The 24,786-nt window shown below is 40.7% G+C and overlaps 1 protein-coding gene and 2 pseudogenes across 1 annotated transcript; all 3 read left to right on the top strand.

Annotated features, from left to right (window-relative positions):
* Nucleotides 1-1,464: 1,464 nt before the first annotated feature.
* Nucleotides 1,465-3,713, top strand: LOC143116859 (uncharacterized; annotated as a pseudogene).
* Nucleotides 3,714-5,599: 1,886 nt separating this feature from the next.
* Nucleotides 5,600-10,185, top strand: LOC143116866 (uncharacterized). The gene is made up of 6 exons (XM_076278218.1): nucleotides 5,600-5,831; nucleotides 6,247-6,414; nucleotides 7,454-8,066; nucleotides 8,151-8,296; nucleotides 9,500-9,570; nucleotides 10,075-10,185. Exons 1-6 carry the CDS (start codon nucleotides 5,600-5,602, stop codon nucleotides 10,183-10,185), a joined length of 1,341 nt encoding a protein of 446 aa, XP_076134333.1.
* A 1,803-nt stretch (nucleotides 10,186-11,988) lies between these two features.
* LOC143116874 (uncharacterized) lies at nucleotides 11,989-24,557 on the top strand (annotated as a pseudogene).
* Nucleotides 24,558-24,786: the final 229 nt, after the last annotated feature.

Here is a 24,786-nt window from a genome sequence, read left to right on the forward strand (position 1 = left end):
AATTTCTGCAGGTCTAAGCCCGCTCTGCTACCAGTCTCCATTGATGGGGTCAATGTGGAGGTGGTTAACACATTCAAGTATCTGGGATTACACCTGGACAATAAACTGGACAATACTGAAGCACTATACAAGAAAGAGCTGAGCAGACTGTACTTCCTGAGGAGGCTGCGGTCCTTCAATGTCTGCAGCAAGCTCCTTTTACCAGTCTACAACCCAAGTCTGCAACATCAACCCAAGGAAAGCAGCGGGACCAGATGGAGTACAGGGTGGGGTGCTCAAAGACTGTGCAGCCGGGTTAATGCCGGTCTCCACTACCATCTTTAACCTGTCTCTGACAACCTCATGGCTCCCTGCATGCTTGAAATCGGCCACAATAGTTCCAGTCCCCAAGCAGTCTAATGTCATGTGGCGACAGAAAATAAGCCACAACGGCATGACGATAGGGAAAGATCCCTTTGGAAGTTTTACTTGTTTTAGTGGGAAATGATCAGTTCACAAAACTCCAGGCCACCTGCAGTCTCCTACCCCCATCACCAATCAGTTCACACCTCCACCCCCACCTGCAGTCTCCTACCCCCATCACCAATCAGTTCACACCTCCACCCCACCTGCAGTCTCCTACCCCCATCACCAATCAGTTCACAACTCCACCCCCACCTGCAGTCTCCTACCCCATCACCAACCCGTTCACACCTCCACCCCACCTGCAGTCTCCTACCCCCATCACCAATTATTTCACACCTCCACCCCCACCTGCAGTCTCCTACCCCCATCACCAATCAGTTCACACCTCAAACCAAGAGGAACAAAGGATTTCTTTGGTACAGCAGAATTTAAGTCTGAAATGGCAGAACCACTAATTCCAGTGAAGAAGGAGATCAAAAAAGACTTTGATGATTTCCTCCATGAACATGTTTTGGCCAGTAATTGGAAGATATGACTGTATTGGAACATGACTTTAGGACTGAGACACAAATATAATCTACTTGGGGAGAAGAGGAATTCACACCAGTGGAAATTATAGAGGGAAACAATTCTGATTCTGGAGAATATGACCATGATGACTCCTCACCTACAAGTAAGATGCTTAAATGTAAATGTTTGCAAAAAGCTGGATTCTTAGTTAATTGAATTGAACACCTGTTGTCTCCTGTCCTTGACTTCATGTATCAGCCCCCCCCCCCACTCCGTTAACCACCAGGCATCTAAGCTGTTATATAAAATGTAATCTAAAAATATACATAGTTATCAAGAAAACAATATAATTTGGCTGCTGGTCCGTTAAGCAAATTTGTTTTGGTAAGACATCTTAAATAAGTCAAACACTTATTAGATTAAATTATATGATTTAATGTGAAAGCTCTAGGTAGAGGTTTATAATATTAAAAACAATACCAACTTAATGTTTGCTCCAACATTTGCACTGCAGTCCAATTCAAAACTGACCTGTCCCCTACAGACCCCATGTCTCTGGCCCAGATGAAGAGGGCATCAGTGGTGCTGGTGGACTGCTGTAGACCACAAGGCCAGCGAGGGACGAACAAGCAGACGCAGACCAATGGAGATGCAGAACAGCCCAGGACCAGTAAGAAACTAAGTGAGCATGGACACACACACACACACACACACACACACACACACACACAAAGACTGCAAGTATTGATTAGCGTATAAGTCAATTAATCTGTTGATATGTAGTATTATTGTTGATTAGTTGTTTGACTGACAACATCAGGGCTCTAAAATTTGTTTTGTGCTGTGTATGGAATTTGGCTGCTTATCGTCTGTGACAATAGATTACTTCAGACTGTCAAGTTAAACTGGCTTGCCATATCAAGTCTGTTTCACGCTGGTTTCCTTTCGCCAAATAACTCTTCCAAATCACTCTTTCTAAGATTAATAATGACAGGTAGGCCTATAGTTGGGACATATAATCAGTTTTGATCATGTGATCAATGTGCCTCAGATCTCAGCAGACTGTCGTATTCAAAGATACAGTATATATCCTACACACACAGGACAGCCACAATCCTGCAATATGGTTGAGACTTATTTTCCAATACTGACTGGCGGACAATACATGACTCCACTTATTATACGGCTACTTGCCAAAACGATGTGTCTTAAAGAGATTAGGGCCATGATGACTCCTCTCCTACAAGTTAGACTGTTAAACGTTTGTATTAGGAAAACATTGATGGGTGGGATATAGGCTCTTTATATAATATTTTATAACAATATTTAAATCATAGAATTTTAGCCTTTAGCATTTTACCATCTTTGACACATGGGCTTCTGCTCTTCGACACCATGTATCTGTGCCTGTGTTGACATTCACATACCATTATCAGTGTTCAGTATCGGTGTTCAGATTGTGGTAAAACTTTCAATCAGATGGGTCATCTCAAGAGACACCAGAGGATCCATACTGGGGAAAAGCCATATCAGTGTGCTACATGTGGGAAGAGTTTCAGAACCAAAGGAGAACTCACTATCCATCAGACAACACATACTGGAGAAAAGCCACATCAGTGTTCAGATTGTGGAAAGACTTTTAGTCATTTGAGTAGTCTGAAGACACACCGGAGGATGCATACTGGAGAAAAGCCATATCACTGTTCAGATTGTGGAAATACTTTTACTCTGGCAGCTCATCTCAAGAGACACCAGAAAAACCATACTGGAGAAAAGCCATATCAGTGTGCTACATGTGGGAAGAGTTTCAAAACCAAAGGAGAACTCACTGTCCATCAGAGAACACATATGGGAGAAAAGCCATATCAGTGTTCAGATTGTGGAAAGAATTTACTAATGTGGGTAATCTCAAGAAACACCAGATGATGCATACTGGGGAAAAGTCTTATCATTGTTCGGATTGTGGAAAGACTTTTACTCATATGTGTAATCTCAAGATACACCAGATGATCCATACTGGGGAAAAGCCACATCAGTGTTCTACATGTGGGATGAGTTTCAGAACCAGCGAAAAACGTACTATCCATCAGAGAACACATAGTGGAGTAAAGCCATATCAGTGTTCAGATTGTGGTAAAACTTTTAATCAGTTGGGTAATCTCAAGCTACACCAGAGGATCCATACTGGGGATAAGCCATATCTGTGCACTACATGTGGGAATTGTTTCAGAACCAACAGACACCTTACTATCCATCAGAGAACACACACTGGAGTAAAGCCATATCACTGTTCAGATTGTGGTAAAACTTTTAATCAGGTGGGTAATCTCAAGAGACACCAGACGATCCATACTGGAAAAAATCACTGTTCAGATTGTGGAAAGACTTTCAGATCAAGCTCAGATCTTACTCTACATCAGAGGACACATACTGGAGAATAGCCATGTCAGTGTTCAGATTGTGGAAATACTTTTACTCAGGCAGCTCATCTCAAGATCATATCAGTGTGCTACATGTGGGAGGAGTTTCAGAACCAACAGAGAGCTCACTGTCACATAGACACTGTATGACATACTGGAGAAAAGCTGTATCTGTGCACTACATGTGGCAAGTCCTTCAGTCAAAGTGGTTATCTCAAGACACTCCACATGACTCATACTGGAGAAAAGCTGTATCTCTGCACTACATGTGGTAAGTCCTTCAGTCAAAGCGGTTATCTCAAGACGCTCCACATGACTCATACTGGAGAAACCACTGTTCAGATTGTGGAAATAATTTTACTCAGGTGGGTTCTCTAATACAGACCAGAGAATCTATACTTGGTAGTCTTTCGGTAGAAAGTCTTTTATTGTTAAATGTCATTAAAATGTGTGTAATTACCAGGTACATCACTGCACTGCACTCTCCTCCTTGGGTGACTATTGGCCAACACTAGCTTCACAGTCACTGCTAACAGCATAACCAGTATGTGCTGGATTGAAAGGAAATTTGCACATTGTAGTATGTCTTGCTATAGCCTACCCTTCTGTGTTGATCATGTCCCCAAATGAACACAGGCAACATGCTGAACAACCAAGCGTCCTTAGTGCAACCCATGGGTATACAGTGGTCTTCACCATTGCATTCAAGATGCAGAGACAGCATGTGTAGTCTATGAGAGATCGCAAAGCTGTTTTTAATCTATGTTTAAGCTCTGTAAAGGGCTTGTTATGGCGTTACATAGATTAAACAAAATTGTTTTATACACATATTGAATTTCAGTCTATCTTTATAGTCACATATCCCACTGCTTTCACCATATATATAAAAAGCTCTTGCAGATTGGTGTGGACGCTCACCTGGTACACTGGTTTACAGATTACCTGACCGAGCGGCCACAGTTTGTCAGACTGAAGAACTGTCTCTCTGACACTGTGATCAGCAGCACCGGAGCTCCAAAGGGAACTGTGCTCTCTCCAGTCCTGTTCACCCTGTACACATCTGACTTCTGTTACAACACTGAGTCATGCCACATGCAGAAGTTTTCTGACGATACTGTAATTGTGGGGTGTATCAGGGACGAGCAAGAGGAGGAGTACAGGAGCCTGCTGGAGGACTTTGTGCTATGGTGCAAACTCAACCACCTTCAACTCAACACTGCGAAGACCAAGGAGATGGTGGTGGATTTCTGCAGGTCTAAGCCTGCTCTGCTACCAGTCTCCATTGATGGGGTCAATGTGGAGGTGGTTAACACTTTCAAGTATCTGGGATTACACCTGGACAATAAAACTGGACTGGTCAGCCAATACTGAAGCACTATACAAGAAAGAGCAGAGCAGACTGTAGCCTTCCTGAGGAGGCTGTGGTTCTTCAATGTCTGCAGCACGTTCCTCAGAATGTTTTACCAGTCTACAACCCAAGTCTGCAACATCAACCCAAGGAAAGCAGCGGGACCAGATGGAGTACAGGGTGGGGTGCTCCAAGACTGTGCAGCCGGGTTAAAGCCGGTCTTCACTACCATCTTTAACCTGTTTCTGCCAACCTCATGGCTCCCTGCATGCTTGAAATCGGCCACAATAGTTCCAGTCCCCAAGCAGTCTAATGTCATGTGGCGACAGAAAATAAGCCACAACGACATGACGATAGGGAAAGATCCCTTTGGAAGTTTTACTTGTTTTAGTGGGAAATGAACAGTTCACAAAACTCTAGGCCACCTGCAGTCTCCTACCCCCATCACCAACCAGTTCACACCTCCACCCCCACATGCAGTCTCCTACCCCCATCACCAATTATTTCACACCTCCACCCCCACCTGCAGTCTCCTACCCCCATCACCAATCAGTTCACACCTCAAACCCAACCCCCACAAACTCCCCTTTGTGGACTTTGGGCATGTTAATCCATGGACCTGCCCACCTGATTACCATCAGAATTGTCTAACCAATAATCATTTGTCATCATTTGCATTGCAAATGTTGTATTCTTGCAGCTGATTGGGTAAAAAGGACTCCAGGATGCCAACGGGTCATATAAAGGTCTTATAGCAGAGGGTGGTTGTCACAGGGTGCTGTGGAAGTACTGTGTGTAGGTGTATGTTATCAACAAGACAACTGTACTCTTTTTTGGCCACATATACATTTTGTTATTTTCAAACTGAAGGGAAGTTTGAGAGGATTTCTTTGGTACAGCAGAATTGAAGTCTGAAATGGCAGAACCACTAATTCCAGTGAAGGAGATCAAAAAAGACTTTGATGATTTCCTCCATGAACATGTTTTGGCCAGTAAATTGGAAGATATGACTGTATTGGAACATGACTTTAGGACTGAGACACAAATATCATCTACTTGGGGAGAAGAGGAATTCACACCAGTGGAAATTATAGAGGGAAACAATTCTGATTCTGGAGAATATGACCATGATGACTCCTCACCTACAAGTAAGATGCTTAAATGTAAATGTTTGCAAAAAGCTGGATTCTTAGTTAATTGAATTGAATTGAAGCATTGTTTACATTCAATTTTGTCAGAATGCTGAAATCGTTTCACATTATTTGCTGTCTTTTACACCTGTTGTCTCCTGTCCTTGACTTCATGTATCAGCCCCCCCTCTCCGTTAACCACCAGGCATCTAAGCTGTTATATAAAATGTAATCTAAAAATATACATAGTTATCAAGAAAACAATATAATTTGGCTGCTGGTCCGTTAAGCAAATTTGTTTTGGTAAGACATCTTAAATAAGTCAAACACTTAATAGATTAAATTATATGATTTAATGTGAAAGCTCTAGGTAGAGGTTTATAATATTAAAAACAATACCAACTTAATGTTTGCTCCAACATTTGCACTGCAGTCCAATTCAAAACTGACCTGTCACCTACAGACCCCGTGTCTCTGGCCCAGATGAAGAGGGTATCAGTGGTGCTGGTGGACTGCTGTAGACCACAAGGCCAGCGAGGGACGAACAAGCAGACGCAGACCCATGGAGATGCAGAACAGCCCAGGACCAGTAAGAAACTAGGTGAGCATGGACACACACACACACACACACACAAAGACTGCAAGTATTGATTAGCGTATAAGTCAATTAATCTGTTGATATGTAGTATTATTGTTAATTAGTTCTTTGACTGACAAAATCAGGGCTCTAAAATTTGTTTTGTGCTGTGTATGGAATTTGGCTGCTTATCGTCTGTGACAATAGATTACTTCAGACTGTCATGTTAAACTGGCTTGCCATATCAAGTCTGTTTCACGCTGGTTTCCTTTCGCCAAAAAACTCTTCCAAATCACTCTTTCTAAGATTAATAATGACAGGTAGGCCTATAGTTGGGACATATAATCAGTTTTGATCATATGATCAATGTGCCTCAGATCTCAGCAGACTGTCGTATTCAAAGATACAGTATATATCCAACACACACAGGACTGCCACAATCCTGCAATATGGTTGAGACTTTTTTTCCAATACTGACTGGCGGACAATACATGACTCCACTTATTATACGGCTACTTGCCAAAACGATGTGTCTTAAAGAGATTAGGGCCATGATGACTCCTCTCCTACAAGTTAGACTGTTAAACGTTTGTATTAGGAAAACATTGATGGGTGGGATATAGGCTCTTTATATAATATTTTATAATAATATTTAAATCATAGAATTTTAGCCTTTAGCATTTTACCATCTTTGACACATGGGCTTCTGCTCTTCGACACCATGTATCTGTGCCTGTGTTGACATTCACATACCATCTCTAGCTAGACACTAGCTACTACTTACACTACTGTAAATACCTAAGTGGAGAAAGATAACATTTTCATTGCTGTAGGAGGAGGAAGAGAAATTATATGTTTTAATAATGTTCTTATATTACAGGAGTTGAAAGGATCACAGATGGGAAGAGTTTCAACAGGGAGTCAGATCTCAACCCAAATCAGGCAACACAGTATGGACAAAAGTCACACCACCGTGCTCCATGTGGGAAGAGTTTCAAAACCAGCAGAAACCTCAATATCCATCAGATAACTCATACTGGGGAAAAGTCTCATCATTGTTCAGAATGTGGAAAGACTTTTACTCTGGCATGTACCCTCAAGACACATCTGATGATCCATACTGGGGAAAAGCCATATCAGTGTTCAGATTGTGGTAAAACTTTCAATCAGATGGGTCATCTCAAGAGACACCAGAGGATCCATACTGGGGAAAAGCCATATCAGTGTGCTACATGTGGGAAGAGTTTCAGAACCAAAGGAGAACTCACTATCCATCAGACAACACATACTGGAGAAAAGCCACATCAGTGTTCAGATTGTGGAAAGACTTTTAGTCATTTGAGTAGTCTGAAGACACACCGGAGGATGCATACTGGAGAAAAGCCATATCACTGTTCAGATTGTGGAAATACTTTTACTCTGGCAGCTCATCTCAAGAGACACCAGAAAAACCATACTGGAGAAAAGCCATATCAGTGTGCTACATGTGGGAAGAGTTTCAAAACCAAAGGAGAACTCACTGTCCATCAGAGAACACATTCTGGAGTAAAGCCATATCAGTGTTCAGATTGTGGAAAGACTTTTACTAATGTGGGTAATCTCAAGAAACACCAGAGGATGCATACAGGGGAAAAGCCATATCAGTGTTCAGAATGTGGAAAGACTTTTACTCATGTGTGTAATCTCAAGCTACACCAGATGATCCATACTGGGGAAAAGCCATATCAGTGTGCTACATGTGGGATGAGTTTCAGAACCAGCGAAAAACGTACTATCCATCAGAGAACACATAGTGGAGTAAAGCCATATCAGTGTTCAGATTGTGGTAAAACTTTTAATCAGTTGGGTAATCTCAAACTACACCAGAGGATCCATACTGGGGATAAGCCATATCTGTGCACTACATGTGGGAATTGTTTCAGAACCAACAGACACCTTACTATCCATCAGAGAACACATACTGGAGTAAAGCCATATCACTGTTCAGATTGTGGTAAAACTTTTAATCAGGTGGGTAATCTCAAGAGACATCAGAGGACACATACTGGAGAATAGTCATGTCAGTGTTCAGATTGTGGAAATACTTTTACTCAGGCAGCTTATCTCAAGATCATATCAGTGTGCTACATGTGGGAGGAGTTTCAGAACCAACAGAGAGCTCACGGTCACATAGACACTGTATGACATACTGGAGAAAAGCTGTATCTGTGCACTACATGTGGTAAGTCCTTCAGTCAAAGCGGTTATCTCAAGACGCTCCACATGACTCATACTGGAGAAACCACTGTTCAGATTGTGGAAATAATTTTACTTGGGTGGGTTCTCTCAATACAGACCAGAGAATCTATACTCGGTAGTCCTTCGTTAGAAAGTCTTTTATTGTCAAATGTCATTAAGTGGTGTGTAATTACCAGGTACATCAGAGGATCCATTTAGAGGAGAGACCATATCTGTGTTCTCAGTTTGGAAAGACATTTACTCAGGTGTCATCTCTCTGTCCTGTCTCTGAGGTGTCTGCACCTGCATGTTAATATTAAAATGTTTGATGAATTCCTATGTAGTTATAAATCTGTTCCTGCGCTGTAGTGACATTAGTGCTGACAATAAAAACGTTTCAAATGATACTGTCTTTATTTCTGTTGTATTCTTATTGTACGCTGTAGAACACTCATGGAAGTGTAAACATTCTAGTTGATGAAGCCACTGCACTGCACTCTCCTCCTTGGGGGACTATTGGCCAACATTAGCTTCACAGTCACTGTTAACAGCATAACCAGTATGTGCCGGATTGAAAGGGAATTTGCACATTGTAGGATGTCTTGCTATAGCCTACCCTTCTGTGTCGATCATGTCCCCAAATGAACACAGGCAACATGCAGAACAACCAAGCGTCCTTAGTGCAACCCATGGGTATACAGTGGTCTTCACCATTGCATTCAAGATGCAGAGACAGCATGTGTAGTCTATGAGAGATCGCAAAGCTGTTTTTAATCTATGTTTAAGCTCTGTAAAGGGCTTGTTATGGCGTTATATAGATTAAACAAAATTGTTTTATACACATATTGAATTCCAGTGTATCTTTACAGTCACATATCCCACTGCTCTGCAGGTGTGATTCATGCTCGTTATCTTTCACCATATATGAACAAGCTCTTGCAGATGGGTGTGGACGCTCACCTGGTACACTGGTTTACAGATTACCTGACCGAGCGGCCACAGTTCGTCAGACTGAAGAACTGTCTCTCTGACACTGTGATCAGCAGCACCGGAGCTCCAAAGGGAACTGTGCTCTCTCCAGTCCTGTTCACCCTGTACACATCTGACTTCTGCTACAACACTGAGTCATGCCACATGCAGAAGTTTTCTGACGATACAGTAATTGTGGGGTGTATCAGGGACGAGCAAGAGGAGGATTACAGGAGCCTGCTGGAGGACTTTGTGCTATGGTGCAAACTCAACCACCTTCAACTCAACACTGCGAAGACCAAGGAGATGGTGGTGGATTTCTGCAGGTCTAAGCCCGCTCTGCTACCAGTCTCCATTGATGGGGTCAATGTGGAAGTGGTTAACACTTTCAAGTATCTGGGATTACACCTGGACAATAAACTGGACTGGTCAGCCAATACTGAAAGAGCTGAGCAGACTGTACTTCCTGAGGATGCTGTGGTCCTTCAATGTCTGCAGCACGCTCCTTTTACCAGTCTACACCCCAAGTCTGCAACATCAACCCAAGGAAAGCAGCGGGACCAGATGGAGTACAGGGTGGGGTGCTCAAAGACTGTGCAGCCGGGTTAATGCCGGTCTCCACTACCATCTTTAACCTGTCTCTGACAACCTCATGGCTCCCTGCATGCTTGAAATCGGCCACAATAGTTCCAGTCCCCAAGCAGTCTAATGTCATGTGGCGACAGAAAATAAGCCACAACGACATGACAATGGGGAAAGATCCCTTTGGAAGTTTTACTTGTAAATGTATTATTGGCAAAATTATCAGTTCACAAAACTCCAGCCCACCTGCAGTCTCCTACCCCCATCACCAATCAGTTCACACCTCCACCCCCACATGCAGTCTCCTACCCCCATCACTCACCAGTTCACACCTCCACCCCACCCCCACATACCCTCCTTTGTGGACTTTGGGCAGGTTGATTTATGGACATGCCCACCTGATTACCATCAGAATTGTCTAACCAATAATCATTTGCTATCATCATTTGCAATGAAAATACGGTATTCTTGCAGCTGATTGGGTAAAATGTACTCCAGGTCAGATAAAGGTCTTATATCAGAGGGTGGTTCTCACAGGGATGATACAATGTGTAGGTGTATGTCATCAACAGGACAACTCTACTGTTCTTTGGCCACATATTCATTTTATCTTTAATTTGAGAGGATTTCTTTGACACAGCAGAACTTAAGCCTGAAATGACAGAACCACTAAAAACAGTGAAGAAGGAGATCAAAGAAGAGGAGTTTGATTTTTTTCTCCATCATTATATTTTGACCAGTACATTGGAAGATAAGACTGTATTGGAAAATGACTGTAAGACTGAGACACAAACATCCTCTACCTACAGAGAAGAGGAATTCCCACCAGTGGAAATGAAAGAGGAAAACGATTCTGATTCTGGACAATATGACCATGATGACTCTTCTACTACAAGTAAGATGCTTACATGTCTACTAGAAAAACCTGGAGGGGTTATTAGTTAATAGCATTGTTTACATTAGATTTTGTCAGAATGCTTAAATCATTTCACATTATTTGCTGTCTTTTACACCTGTTGTCTCCTGTCCTTGACTTCATGTATCAGTGACTCCAAAGTTACTTAGTTGTTTGACAGACAAAATTAGGGCTCTAAAAATGTTTGTATTGTGTGTGGAATATGACTGTGAGAATAGATTACTTCAGACTGTCATGTTAAACTGGCTTGCCATATCAAGTCTGTTTCGCTTTGGTTTCACCAAATCTCTCTTATTTTCTATGATCAATGTTTACAGACATAGTTGGCAGGAGAGCTGCTATAGTTGTATTCCATATTACGCACCATGGCCCAGGATGCTAATTCCCCCCCCCCCCCCCCACATGACATGAACAATGATTTAAGTGCATTATCGCTTCACTACCCAGCATTTTATAATTTGCCATATGTTTTATGAGAATATTTAAATCATAAGATGCATTTTACCATCTTTAACACATGGGCTTCTGCTCTTCAACATCATGTATCCGTGTCCATGTTGTCATTCATCTACCATCTCTAGCTAGACACTTTTACTATAAATCCCTAAGTGGATAAATTGTAATATTTTCATTGTTGTAGGAGGAGGAAGAGAGATTATATGTTTTAATCATGTTCTTATATTACAGGAGCTGAAAGGATCACAAATAAGAAGAGTTTCAAGAGGGAGTCAGATCTCAATCCACATCAGGCAACACAGTCTGGACAAAAGACATATCAGTGTACTACATTTCGGAAGAGTAGTACCAGCACAAACCTCAATATCCATCAGATAACACATGCTGGGGAAAAGTCTCATCATTGTTCAGAATGTGGAAGGGCTTTTGCTCAATTGAATAGTCTGAAGATACACCAGATGATCCATACTGGGGAAAATCCATATCAGTGTTCAGATTGTGGAAAGACCTTTACTGTTGTGAGTCAGCTCAAGAGACACCAGAGGATCCATACTGGGGAAAAGCCATTCCAGTGTACTACATGTGGGAAGAGTTTCAGAACCAGCAGAGATGTTACTCTCCACAATAGAACACATACTGGGGAAAAGCCATATCAGTGTACTACATGTGGAAAGACTTTTACTCAATTGTGCAATCTAAAGACACACCAGATGATCCATACTGGGGAAAAGCCATATCAGTGTACTACATGTGGGAAGAGTTTCAGAACCAACAGAGAACTCACTGTCCACAATGGAACACATTCTGGGGAAAAGCCATATCTGTGTACTACATGTGGGAAGAGTTTCAGAACCAACAGAGAAATCACTGTCCACAATAGAACACATTCTGGGGAAAAGCCATAACATGTTTTTGCCAAAAGTCATAAGGCAGACAGAAGTATCCATAGCGGGGGGAAACGCTGCATTTGTTTAGAACTCTCTGATGCTGTTTTTATCTCTCTATTTACCTGGATGTTTAAATTATAATGTTTGACAGTGAGTTTCTATGCAGTTATAATTTTGTTCCTTGGCCATAGTGAGTGAGTTTATGCTGAGAATAAAATGCTAATTTTAAGAGCAAAAATAAAGCTCCCACATGGACATGCTTCAGCAGTGCCCACCTTCCAGACCTCTCAGGTCTCAGGGGAAATACGTGTTAGTTAAACCTACTGTCAGAACTAAACATTGTGAAGCAGCGTTTAGTTGATAAAATACAGTTTTTACTACTTTTGCTTTTGCTTCTTAATTATTCTTTATTTTTAAATGATTTGATCTTGTGCGTTTTCTTTTTATTATGATCATCACCTTTTGAACTATTCTTTGACTATATTGCCCTTCTATGCTTTTATTTGTAATTACAGTCTGCTTTTGTTTATGTAAAGCACATAGAATGACCTCTGTATGAAATGTGCTATATAAATAAACTTGACTTGACTTTACAGTATGCAGTTCACCTCTGGAGCCAACTCTCAGATGAGATCAAAGTCGCCCCAACTGTAGCCAGTTTCAAATCTAGACTTAAGACCAAACATCTCTCAGATGCTTTCTGTATGTTTATGTAACCCTGTAGGAAATAGGCTACATGGTTAAGTTTCCTTTTGTTTTGTAAGCATTTAAATACACAGTCACCGTATTTTTGGAATTCTTTATTTTCATGTTAAATAATAATTGTACTAATTCATGTGGAAAAGATTGCTACTTTGTCATACTAAAATGTATAGAAAATGACTGAAAGATATAAAATAATTTGTTTCTTGGTTAAGATGTTAGCCAATGAGTGGGGAAGGTGAGAGGTCACGGGAGGAGGAAAATGCGGTGTAAGGAGAATTCACATTCTCTTTGGCTGTAGACGAGATACCGGAAGATCACACTGGAAAACTGTAAAGTGATTAATGCTACTTTTCGTGCTTAGTGAACACTTAATGGTTGTCAGACCGATAACCTATTGACTACTTTGCTTGCGGAAGAAGTCGGTATCACATAGAGACATTGAAACGTCTGAAAAGTTAGCAACTCGGTAGCTGAGACTGTGTTATGCTAACTGGCTTCGACAGGCAATGAGTTGCCTTTGAGGAACAAGACTGCGAGCCTAACCGGAGGGAGCTTGCTGTTTGAACTGATACTCGACTACCGTATGAGAGAAACTGCACACACCAAGTGTGCTGCAGTGCATGGACTGTGCAAGGACATCTCCACCAACTGCGTGAGTTAATCTGTTTGTTTTGGTTGCGCGATTCGCGTGAAGTGGCCACTACAGTTTTAAGGCCTCAACGCCCCCAAGCTACGGTTCAGGCCTGCATCAGTGTGTGTGTGTGGGGTTTATTGCAATTCAGGAGTGCCGCCTTAGGTATGCTATTAATCTTGGGCCCATAGGTTTAAAGTGTATCGTTTAAGAACTGCTTGTATTATACATGGGTTATATGTAACCTGTTGATTTGTTAATGCTATTGATTTTAAAAAAAAGCAACTGAAAGAAGGTATAACTTTGAGTTAAAGTTTTGAATACATTTTAATTCATAATTTCATATACATGCAACGGATTTTGTTTCAATACATATGCCTAAACTTTACCTCTGATTGTTGAGAATTCATTGATTTACTGAAGTGTGTAGATTTGGTGTGTAAGATTAATATTTACATACATTTAAGATAGAGAATACTGACTACATTTAGAATAACTAAGTTAAAAAGATTACATATAAGGAGTTAGTTTAAAAAGACAATCACATAGTTATTTACATCCAGTTTATTTCATTGAAACACATACAAAGGGGAATTGTGATCAGACATTGAAGTTAAATAGGGTAAGAGAACCCAGGTCGTCTTTTGCTGCACTAATATAGGCAAAAGTACGCTACATAAATATTGAAATGTTTTATGATGAATTCATATGTGGTTATAAATGTGTTCCTGTGCTGTAGTTCAAAAAAGTGCACGCTCTAGTGCTAAAAAAACCAAACTGTAAATAAACAATAATAAAAGATGTTCATAACTACTGCAGTCAAAACAACTTAAAGATGTGCATAAGTACTGTAGTCAAAACAAGGCACAACTCACGCTCTAGTGCTAAAAAAACCAAACTGTAAATAAACAATAATAAAAGATGTTCATAACTACTGCAGTCAAAACAACTTAAAGATGTGCATAACTACTGTAGTCAAAACAACTTAAAGATGTGCATAACTACTGCAGTCAAAACAAGGCACAACTCACGCTCTAGTGCTAAAAAACAAACTGTAAATAAACAATAATAAAAGATGTGCATTGTTTTTATTTGTGTCGTTACCATAATGAGAGGTGTAGTCTAATATATAATGGAAGTACAAACATTTTAGATGAGTAAGACACTCTACCATCTCCAATACTGCAGTCAAAACAAAGCACAACTGTAAATAAACAATAATAAAAGATGTGCATTGATACTGCAGTCAAAACAAGGCACAACTTAAAGATGTGCATAACTACTCAGTTACATGGTTCAATTGTGGTGCCATCACATCACCACCACTAAAGTTATTTTGGTTTGCTGATGTCTATTTTATAAATTGCACTTCTAAAAGGATCAAAAGTGCACTTCTAAAAGGATCAAGGCGCTTGCCATGGTGTTACATGGATAAAACTAATTGGTTTTATTGTCCTTCAGTCTCCTACCCCCATCACCAATCAGTTCACACCTTCACCCCACCTGCAGTCTCCTACCCCCATCACCAATCAGTTCACACCTTCACCCCACCTGCAGTCTCCTACCCCCATCACCAACCAGTTCACACCTTCACCCCCACCTGCAGTCTCCTACCCCCATCACCAACCAGTTCACACCTTCACCCCACTCTCTCATACCCTCCTTTGTGAACTTCCATGGACATGCCCACCTGAGGACCATCAGACTTTTTGTGGGCAGTGGGACTGGTAAACACTGCCATCACCAGGCACGTGTAGGAATAACAGGCCAGCTAGGTAGGGGGAAGTGATTGGGAACTAATCACCAGACACTGATGAATTAGGTAATTGATAGATTAGTAAATTGGCATGCATATTTATACATCGGGGCCTCTATTAGTGGACTGTTTGCTTCCGGCGGTAAGGAGCAGAGAATCAGAACGCTGGTGCTGCAGTGAGTCCTAGGTTTGGGATGCGACATTATAAATCAAGAGGTAACGCAACTGTCTCATTCATCTCTCATATTGGGCCACATCGCTTCTAAAAGTGGCTGGCTGCATGTACAAGTTACTTACGTGCAAATAAATCTTCCACAGCCTGAACCGAGTCAGCATTCCGTCTGGGAATGAGGTGTAGGTGGTGATCACGGCGGGGACATTTGAGGTATTGGTCGCTATTCATCTGCAGTGGGGTTTTGAACGGGAAACAAACTTGTAGACTATGCCCGTCTTTATGGGTACGAACGGAGCTAATGGTTTTATTATTGTTTGTGCCATTAGGTGGATTGCGGACACCGATACAGACCCTTGGGCTGCAGCTCCAGCGTGTAGTCACTGTTTTTCTCCTTTTGAATTGAGGGATTTCTGTATACTGTTTAGAGACCATGCGTGTGTGCGTATTTATATGGGGTTGTGAGGGGGGATGTGGGTAATTTATTGGGCAACGTGCAATTGGTCAGTTACCAGCTATTGATTGGGGTTTCTTTGTATTGTTTGTATTGTTGGCATATAACATTTCATGCTCTATTTATATAATTGCTACAGTCCCTCCAGGATTTCGCGAGGATTTTTTGAGATTGTTGCGATCTAAAATGCCTGATTTCGCGACAACTTTTCTAAAAAATTGCGATGGAAGTTGCGGTGTTTTTAGCTGTTTGTTGCGAAGAAATTGCGGGAGGAAGTGAAAATTGCAAAAATAGATTTTTTTTTTATTTTTTTTTATTTATTTTTTTTTATTTTTTAATTGAGGGCAATTAAGGTTAGTAAGACGAAAATCCCACTGATCATCTTGACACTTATTAAAAAGGGTAAGTAAAGGTAAATAGTAAGGTTTACAGAAAATCAAGGTAGGCCTACTTTATTTGTGTAAATACTTTGACTGGGGTAATTCACAAAGCAGTATAACCTTTCGTAGAACTGTCCAAAAAAGACAGCCCCCTAAAAAGATGGCATCATGTCATGTTTCAATACATTCATATGTTGTAATTCAAGTTCATATATTTGTAATAATTCATATTCTGTGACTTGCATAATTACTAATAGCCAACTAAGTATCTAGTCATTTTATATTGATTTAAACTATTAGACTACACTTTTCTTTAATGTTATTACATTGGTGGTGTGTACGTCTAATTGACTGCCTGCCACTTTAAGGACGTGAGAGTAGCGTAATTACATTTCTAGTGGATTGGAAGGCGTACATCTCACTATTTTCGGCTACGAGTGGAAACGATATGTGGATGGAATTCGGGATGTTTCTATGTCATTAGTTAAAATAAATGTTAAAAAAATAACTCGAATGAAAGCATTCTTGGATCACAGAAGAGGTAAATGTCTTGCAATGTTATTAATTTCTATGATTTTGGTAGCACTACACAACTGAGCCCACAAGCTAGCAAACATGACACGAGCTAAAAGACATCTCCAGGTATAAACGTTTGCCAATGGGTTGCATACTGTAGCCTACTCAAATGTCAGTAAAAGTAGGCCTTAATTAACTTACTTTCATAGCCTAGGTAGGTTAGCAACACCAGGTTGAGAGATGCGCAAGTAAAGCAGATCATTAACGTTAGCCTTCTATTTATTGTCATTAAAACTGCAGAGGAGTGAACATAGGGCAGTCTCTGGTGTCTGCAGAAGTGAGTGTGGCATCTGACTTAATATTCTGCACGAGGAACTGTTGTGGTAGGTGAAATTTCACGGGGAAACCATGATGATTGGTCAAATTTGCGAAAAAGTTGCGGTGTTTGGACAAAATTGCGAGGTCGCCCAGAATTCACGAGGATTTGCTGAATTTGCGTTAATTGTTGCGATCGCAACATCGCGAATTCCTGGAGGGACTGATTGCTAGGTCCCTATTTAGACTCTATTTATTATACTAACTCTTCTCCAGGTTTGTGGTTGGAGTAGGGTAGATAGGCTACCTGTATTCTGTTGCTAATAGGATTTATTAACGTGGTCCGTTGTGGACTTGCAGTGCAAATTGTTTCTGGTGTGATATTGGTGTGGTTTAACCTATTTGATGAATTATTTTTATTTATTTAATTTCTTTCTGGTTTGGTTTAGTTTGATACCGGTGTGCTGTGCATTACCAATGTTATTTCACCTGTTAGTATTGATTACTATTTGGCCTGTATTCCTCTCCTCTCATTCGCTGGGAAGTGTGGGTGGTATTTAGGATTGCCTTTGTCTGTTTTGTCCAACAATTGCCCATTCGCTACCACACGCCTGTATGGGTGCAAATGATGTTTTAAGCTTTTGTCTAAGAATATAATAAATGAAATTTTGTATTATCATCACCTGTGCCTCCTGATATCCTGTCTTGAACAGTAGCCTACAGCTGGGTGGCTGAGTGGGTAGCTCCAGGGGTTCTTCTCTAGGTATAGGGGGGTGGCGTAGTCACTATAGTCAGTCAGGCCACATTTTACATATGTCTTTCACATGGTAATCTTTACCCATAATCCTTTTTTGACCTTCATTTGCACAAGGATAGCTGTACCCCTGGCTTTGGCCTGAAATGTTGGGTGATATTAGCCTCACGAGCCAGACCCACATTAAAATGTAGGGTCTGGGCATTCACCGTTCGCAGTGCTCAGTCCGAGGGGCGGGATAATTGTCTCGTAATGTCTTTCAAATTCCCTCTGCACGCAATAGGACAGTGCTATGAGTCCCATGCATTTCCCACCAGCGGAGCTAGTTGGCTTGTTCAAACATTTGCCAACATAATAAAAGCTTAACTCGTGTCACACTGTTCGCCAATAGCAACATCCATCTTATTTGTTTTCAAGTAGCAGGGAATTCAAGCCAAACCGTCAACTCTGCCATCAATCATTATGTTAAGCCCGCCTAACGACTCTATACACGATTTGATTGGCCTGATAGAAGTTTCATTTTTCGAGCTCACAAGCCAACGGAGAGTTGCTAGACTAGCCCTGGCAGCAAATGTAATTTGCTGCCGCTAGGGTGCGTCTAGATTTCTAGGCTAGGGTGATATATTTTACCTATCCAATTCTTTCTCAACCTAGCGTGATCCACCACCTTTAGATTTGTCTCTTGCAAATAAGTTATGTTTAACTGGTGCATTTAATCCCCTGCAATTCCAGTTGACAAAATTGAAGTTATTCCTATGAGACTGCGACATGCGTCACTGTTTGATAAAGAGTGAGTGACGTTAACTACTGTACTAATCGCAACCACAGAGGAAAGGCTATTTTAGCAGGCATAATGATTGACAAATACATGCAACATAAACATTGAAAAAGTAGATTACAAGACAAAACACATGTATCCCTTGATAAAGCGTCCGTTGAACATGACGCCCGTATATTCCCTTTTAACATTGACAAACAGTCTGAAATGGCACCGTTGCTCATTCAAGAGAGCCGCCGACGTGCTACCAGAAACTAGTGACTTAAATGAACAGTATAAGAGTGGCAAATACGAATAATTTAACATCAGCTCAAAATGCAGACTATTAGGTTATTTCAGAAACCAGAGTAGACAGATTAAGAATGACCAGAAAATGAGGCAGATTTACCTGTTGTTAAGCTATTTGGAGATGGAAAGAGAAGGGAAAATAGCAAGGACATTCTAGCTTAGCAGTCAATCAGTAGGCTAGTCCAAATAGACAGTCTATTTACTTGGCCACCGTTAGCTCACTGCCATCTGTATCCTGAAGTTAGGCTGGTGTACTACCCGCAGATGTTAAGTTCTTGATGAAATCCACTGCTGTAGAGGGATCTTGGAATTTGTGCAGTGTTCCATCAGGCAATGTAATTTTCAGCAGGGCAGGGAACAACAACCTGAACAATAACCTGGGTGGTTTGTCCTTACTGGGCTTCTCGCGCAAACTACGGTGGGCTCTATCTGGGATAGGTTTTTGGTCAAGACTCAAAAAGCCCAGAGGCAAATTGGGTTGGATTAGAGCCCTCCACGTCTTCCAGTATCCCAATCAGAGGGATATTGTTTCTTCTTGAGCGCCCCTCTAGATCCTTGCACTTAGCATTCAGCTGATCCACTTGTGTTCTCAGAGTCTGTAAGATGTTTTCCAACTCACTCAAGTGGTCACCCTGGTTAGATGGAGCATGCTCCAAATCTCTGATGGTGCTATCATGGTTTTCAATTTTCTGTAGCAGTGGTGCTATAGCACTTTTCAGCTCAGCACAAACTGTTGCAATTTCGGACCTCAATTCAGTGGAGAGGGAGTCAATTTTATCGCATATGTCATCCCTGAGAGTGTTAATCATCATCTGCAGCGAGCCAGCATCCATAGCAGTAGCATCTCCAGCAGATGAAAGTTGTTTTTTTCTTTTCCCCAAGTCCGTTTTATTCCGTCCTGAAGCAATTTCTCGACTGAGCATTCAATAAACTGTTACTGATACAATAAAATAACTATGAAATGGAATATTCTGCCAAAATGAATTACATATAGTCACTTAGCCTCGGAACACTGAAGCACACATCTTAAGCCCTCCGTACACTGACAGACTTTGGAAAGATTTGCAAAGATTTGGAAAAGATTTTTGAAAGACTACAGTCTCGGACCCTCTCACATCTAAAGACAAGTAATATAGTTTTAAGTCACAGACTGATTTTGCAATGACTAGGGATCTTGCAGGGTCCCTATTTACAAGACTGCAACTAGATTCCTTTAAATTATTACCCATCATGCAATAGATATCAACAGGAACTGAAATGATAGCCTAGCCTACTAAACTCAGTCATATTTTCATGTTTCTGCAGCATTGTTTCATGTGTGACATCCCTAACCTATATAGAGTTGTTCTGTCACGTAGAAGAGCCAACTAATGATGTATAAGAAACAAAATAACAAATTATCATATTCATGGGTTTCATCAGGTCCCTTGCTACAGCTGTTGCGTACTTTGTCCCTTCCTGTTTGGTGTTGGAGAGATGTCACTATGTGTTCTACATGTGGAAGGGCTTTTACTTGTGTGGGTAATCTCAAGACACACCAGAAGATCCACACTGGGGAAAAGCCGTATCCGTGTTCTACATGTGGAAGGGCTTTTACTAGTGTGAGTAATCTCAAGAGACACCAGATGGTCCATACTGGGGATAAGCCATAAAGGTCTTTAGCCAAAAGTCACCCAGAGAGGGGGAAAAGCTACATTCATTTAGAACACTCTGATGTTGTTTCTGTACTAGTTTACCTGCATGTTTATATTAAAATGTTAGATGGTGAGTTTATATACAGTTATGCTTTTGTTCCTTGGCTGTACTGAGATGAGTGCTGAAAATAAAATGCTGATTTTAGGAACAGAAATAAAGCTTTTTATCAAGTGAACTGTGTTTTGTTTATTTTGTGCATCACATTGTCACGCTACCAGTCAGGAACATAATGTGTAAATGGGGCATTACTCTGGATGTATTCATCAAATGATCCTCCAGTAAGCTAGGTGCTAAATCATTAGCATCAGCCAATTCAAGCAATTCAATCATTATTCAAATGAATAGCAGAGGCTCACATTACTAGCCTAAACCTCCCATTACAGCTTACGGTTTGTAATCCTTGTGACTTTGACTGTTACTTTGAATGAACACATAACGCAAAGTAGATAACTTGGATGTTAATGGAAACTCACTCTATAAGAAACTGAAAAGTATTCCTGCAGACTTCATTGCCTCTGATGGAATAAGTGGTCAGGGGACGCTTTCTCTTTCTCTTTGTCTGGGGCTTCTTGGTGGATGTAGTCATGTCCTAAGTAACTACTGTGTGTCCGTTTTCCTGGAGATGTCCAATTATTCGCATGTCCTGCCACTCTCTTTCGGCAGCTAGACAATCCAACTGTATGCTGTACGTAAGCTCTGGAGAAAGTTTGTTGCTACACAAATGTGTCCCAATGAGAGAGTTCTCCTATCTTCTTCCGTAGCATTTGCAGTCAAAGTTACGGATTTTCTCCATTTCGTTGTCTTTATCCACTTTACATGTTACCACAGATATAGCGTCTGATATCTTACTCGGGTAACGCCATATCACTGTTCAGATTGTGGAAAGAGTTTTACTCGGGTGGGTTCACTGAAGAATCACCAGAGAATCCATACACGGTACTCCTTTAGTAGATAGTCTTTTATTATCAAGTGTCATTAAATAGTACATCAGAGGATCCATTTAGAGGAGAGACCATATCTGTATTCACAGTTTGTTAAGACATTTACTCAGGCGTCATCTCTCTCTGCGGTCCCTGAGGTGTCTGCACCTGTATGTTAATATTAAAATGTTTGAAGGTCAGTTCCTATGTAGTTATGAACCTGTTCCTGCGCTGTCGTGACATTAGTGCTGACAATAAAAACTTTTCAAATGATACTGTCTTTATTTCTGTCGTGTTCTTAAGCCGAAACCTACTTACTCATGGAAGTGTAAACATTCCAGTTGATGAAGCCACTGCACTGCACACTCCTCCTTGGGTGACTATTGGCCAACACTAGCTTCACAGTCACTGCTAACAGCATTACCAGTACAGATGCCTTCCTGTAGCCTACGCTTCTATGTTGACCATGTCCCTAAGGGATCACAGATTCCATGCAGAACAACCAAAGCATCCATGGTGCAACGCTTGGGTATACAATGGTCTTGTTCACTGTTGTATTAAAGACATAGTAGTAGTAGTAGTAGTAGTGCCCCACTACTATTAAAAATAGTAGTGGGGCACTACTATTTTGATGCATGATCACATCAAAATCACTATTTTTCAAACACTAAGAAGGCTCGACACAACATGAAACTCAAGAGTAAACACAAGATAATTTACAATGCAACACAGTTTATCCCCCCTCTGAAATTTTAGAAATATAGATTTTCCATTATTTGAGTTTCTGATGTCCACCCACCCCCATCTGCAGTCTCCAACACCCATCACCAAACAGTTCACACCTCCACCCCCACATACTTTCTTTTGTGATCTTTGTGAAGGTTGATCCATAGCCATAACCACCTAAGGACCATCAGATTTTTAAAAAGGACACGCCCATACTTTGTCATCATGATTTGCATTTCAAATGCTGCATCCTTGCAGCTGATTGGTTAAGCTTGTATCTAGGACACCAAAGGGTCAGATAAATAAGAAGCCTTAGAAGAGAGATTCCTGAAGTCACAAGGCTTTCTCCACGATACTGTACATCTTGTAGGTAAAGGATTTTATTTGGTCACAAATATCCATTTAATTGCCTTTACACTGAACCTAAACTGGACCTGAAATCTAAAATGTCTGGGTTGACAGAACCACTTGTTTCAGTGAAGAAGGAAATTAAAGAAGAAGACTTTGATGATTTCCTCAGAGAATATATTTTTTTAGGCAAATTGGAAGATAAAGCTGAACTGGAGCACGGCTCATGGATTGAGACACAAACATTATCAACTTGCAAAGAAGAGGCATTCTCAGCAGAGGAAAACAATATTGGAGAATATTACTGGGATGGCCTCTCTCCTACGACAAGTAAGACACATACAAGTTTGTATTAGGAAAATCTAGGGTGTGAGGTGTTGTCTTTAGTCTTATTATTATATTTATATATTATTATTATTATTATATTTATGTATATATTTATGTTTATTATTTATATTTACTTCAAAATAGTTTCATGCTACAGTATTTGCTTTGTTACCCTTTGTGTCTCCTGTCCTTGACTTATTCATATTGTGCATTTCATACACAGAGGTCATTCAGTGTGCTTCATCATATTTGTGCCTGATCTCTTGCTTTACACATTTAGTCTAAATTACTATGTGAAAATGTTAATGCTAGAGGAGGAGAAGGACAAGGAATACAAAGTATATTTTTTTCTTAAATTACAGGAATTGCTCAAAGGATCACTGGTGGGGGAAGTTCCAAGAGTGGTTCAGATTTCAACACACATCAAATAACACCTACTGGGCAGGAACCATATCAGTGTTGTCAGTGTGGAAAGGCCTATAGTAGCAGGTCTCTTCTTAACAAACACCAGAGAACACATACTGGAGAAAAGCCATATCAGTGTTCAGATTGTGGAAAGAAGTTTACTCGGGTGGGTTATCTCAAAAAACACCAGAAGATCCATACTGGGGAAAAAACATATCACTGCTCAGAGTGTGGAAAGAATTTTAGTTGGATGACTCATCTCAAAGCACACCAGAAGATCCATACTGTGGAAAAACCATACCAATGTTCAGAGTGTGGAGATAAGTTTAGTCGGTTGACTGATTTCAAAGCACACCAGAAGATCCATTATGGGAAAAAAACATATCAATGCTCGGAGTGTGGAAAGAATTTTAGTCAGTTGTCTAATCTTAAAGCACACCAGATGATCCATACTGGGGAAAAGCCATATCAGTGTTCTACATGTGGGAAGAGTTTCAATCAAAATGGTACTCTCAAGATACACCAGCGTATCCACACTGGGGAAAAGCCATATCCGTGTACTATATGTGAGAAGGGTTTCAAAACCAATGGGGAACTCACTCTTCATAAGAGAATGCATTCTGGAGAAAAGCCATATCAGTGTTCAGAATGTGAAATGACTTTTGCTCAATTGTTAAGTCTGAAGTCACACCAGATGATCCATACTGGGCAGCGCTATGTGTGTTCAGAGTGTGGGAAGACCTTTACTAGTGTGAGTAATCTCAAGAAACACCAGATGGTCCATACTGGGGATAAGCCATATCAGTGTTCTACATGTGAAAGGGCTTTTACTTGTGTGAGTAATCTCAAGACACACCAGAAGATCCACACTGGGGAAAAGCCATATCCGTGTTCTACATGTGGAAGGGCTTTTACTAGTGTGAGTAATCTCAAGAGACACCAGATGGTCCATACTGGGGATATGCCATAAAGGTCTTTAGCCAAAAGTCACCCAGAGAGGGGGAAAAGCTACATTCATTTAGAACACTCTGATGTTGTTTCTGTACTGAGTTTACCTGCTTCTTTATATTAAACTGTTAGATGGTGAGTTTATATGCAGTTATGATTTTGTTCCTTGGCTGTAATGAGATGAGTGCTGAAAATAAAATGCTGATTTTAGGAACAGAAATAAAGCTTTTTATCATCAAGTGAATTGTGTT

This window comes from Alosa pseudoharengus, unplaced genomic scaffold (assembly GCF_046254945.1).
Source record: "Alosa pseudoharengus isolate Yale_2024_CS ecotype anadromous, Long Island Sound unplaced genomic scaffold, YU_APseudo_1.1 YU_APseudo_1.1_scf_1, whole genome shotgun sequence".
NCBI lineage: Eukaryota > Metazoa > Chordata > Actinopteri > Clupeiformes > Clupeidae > Alosa > Alosa pseudoharengus.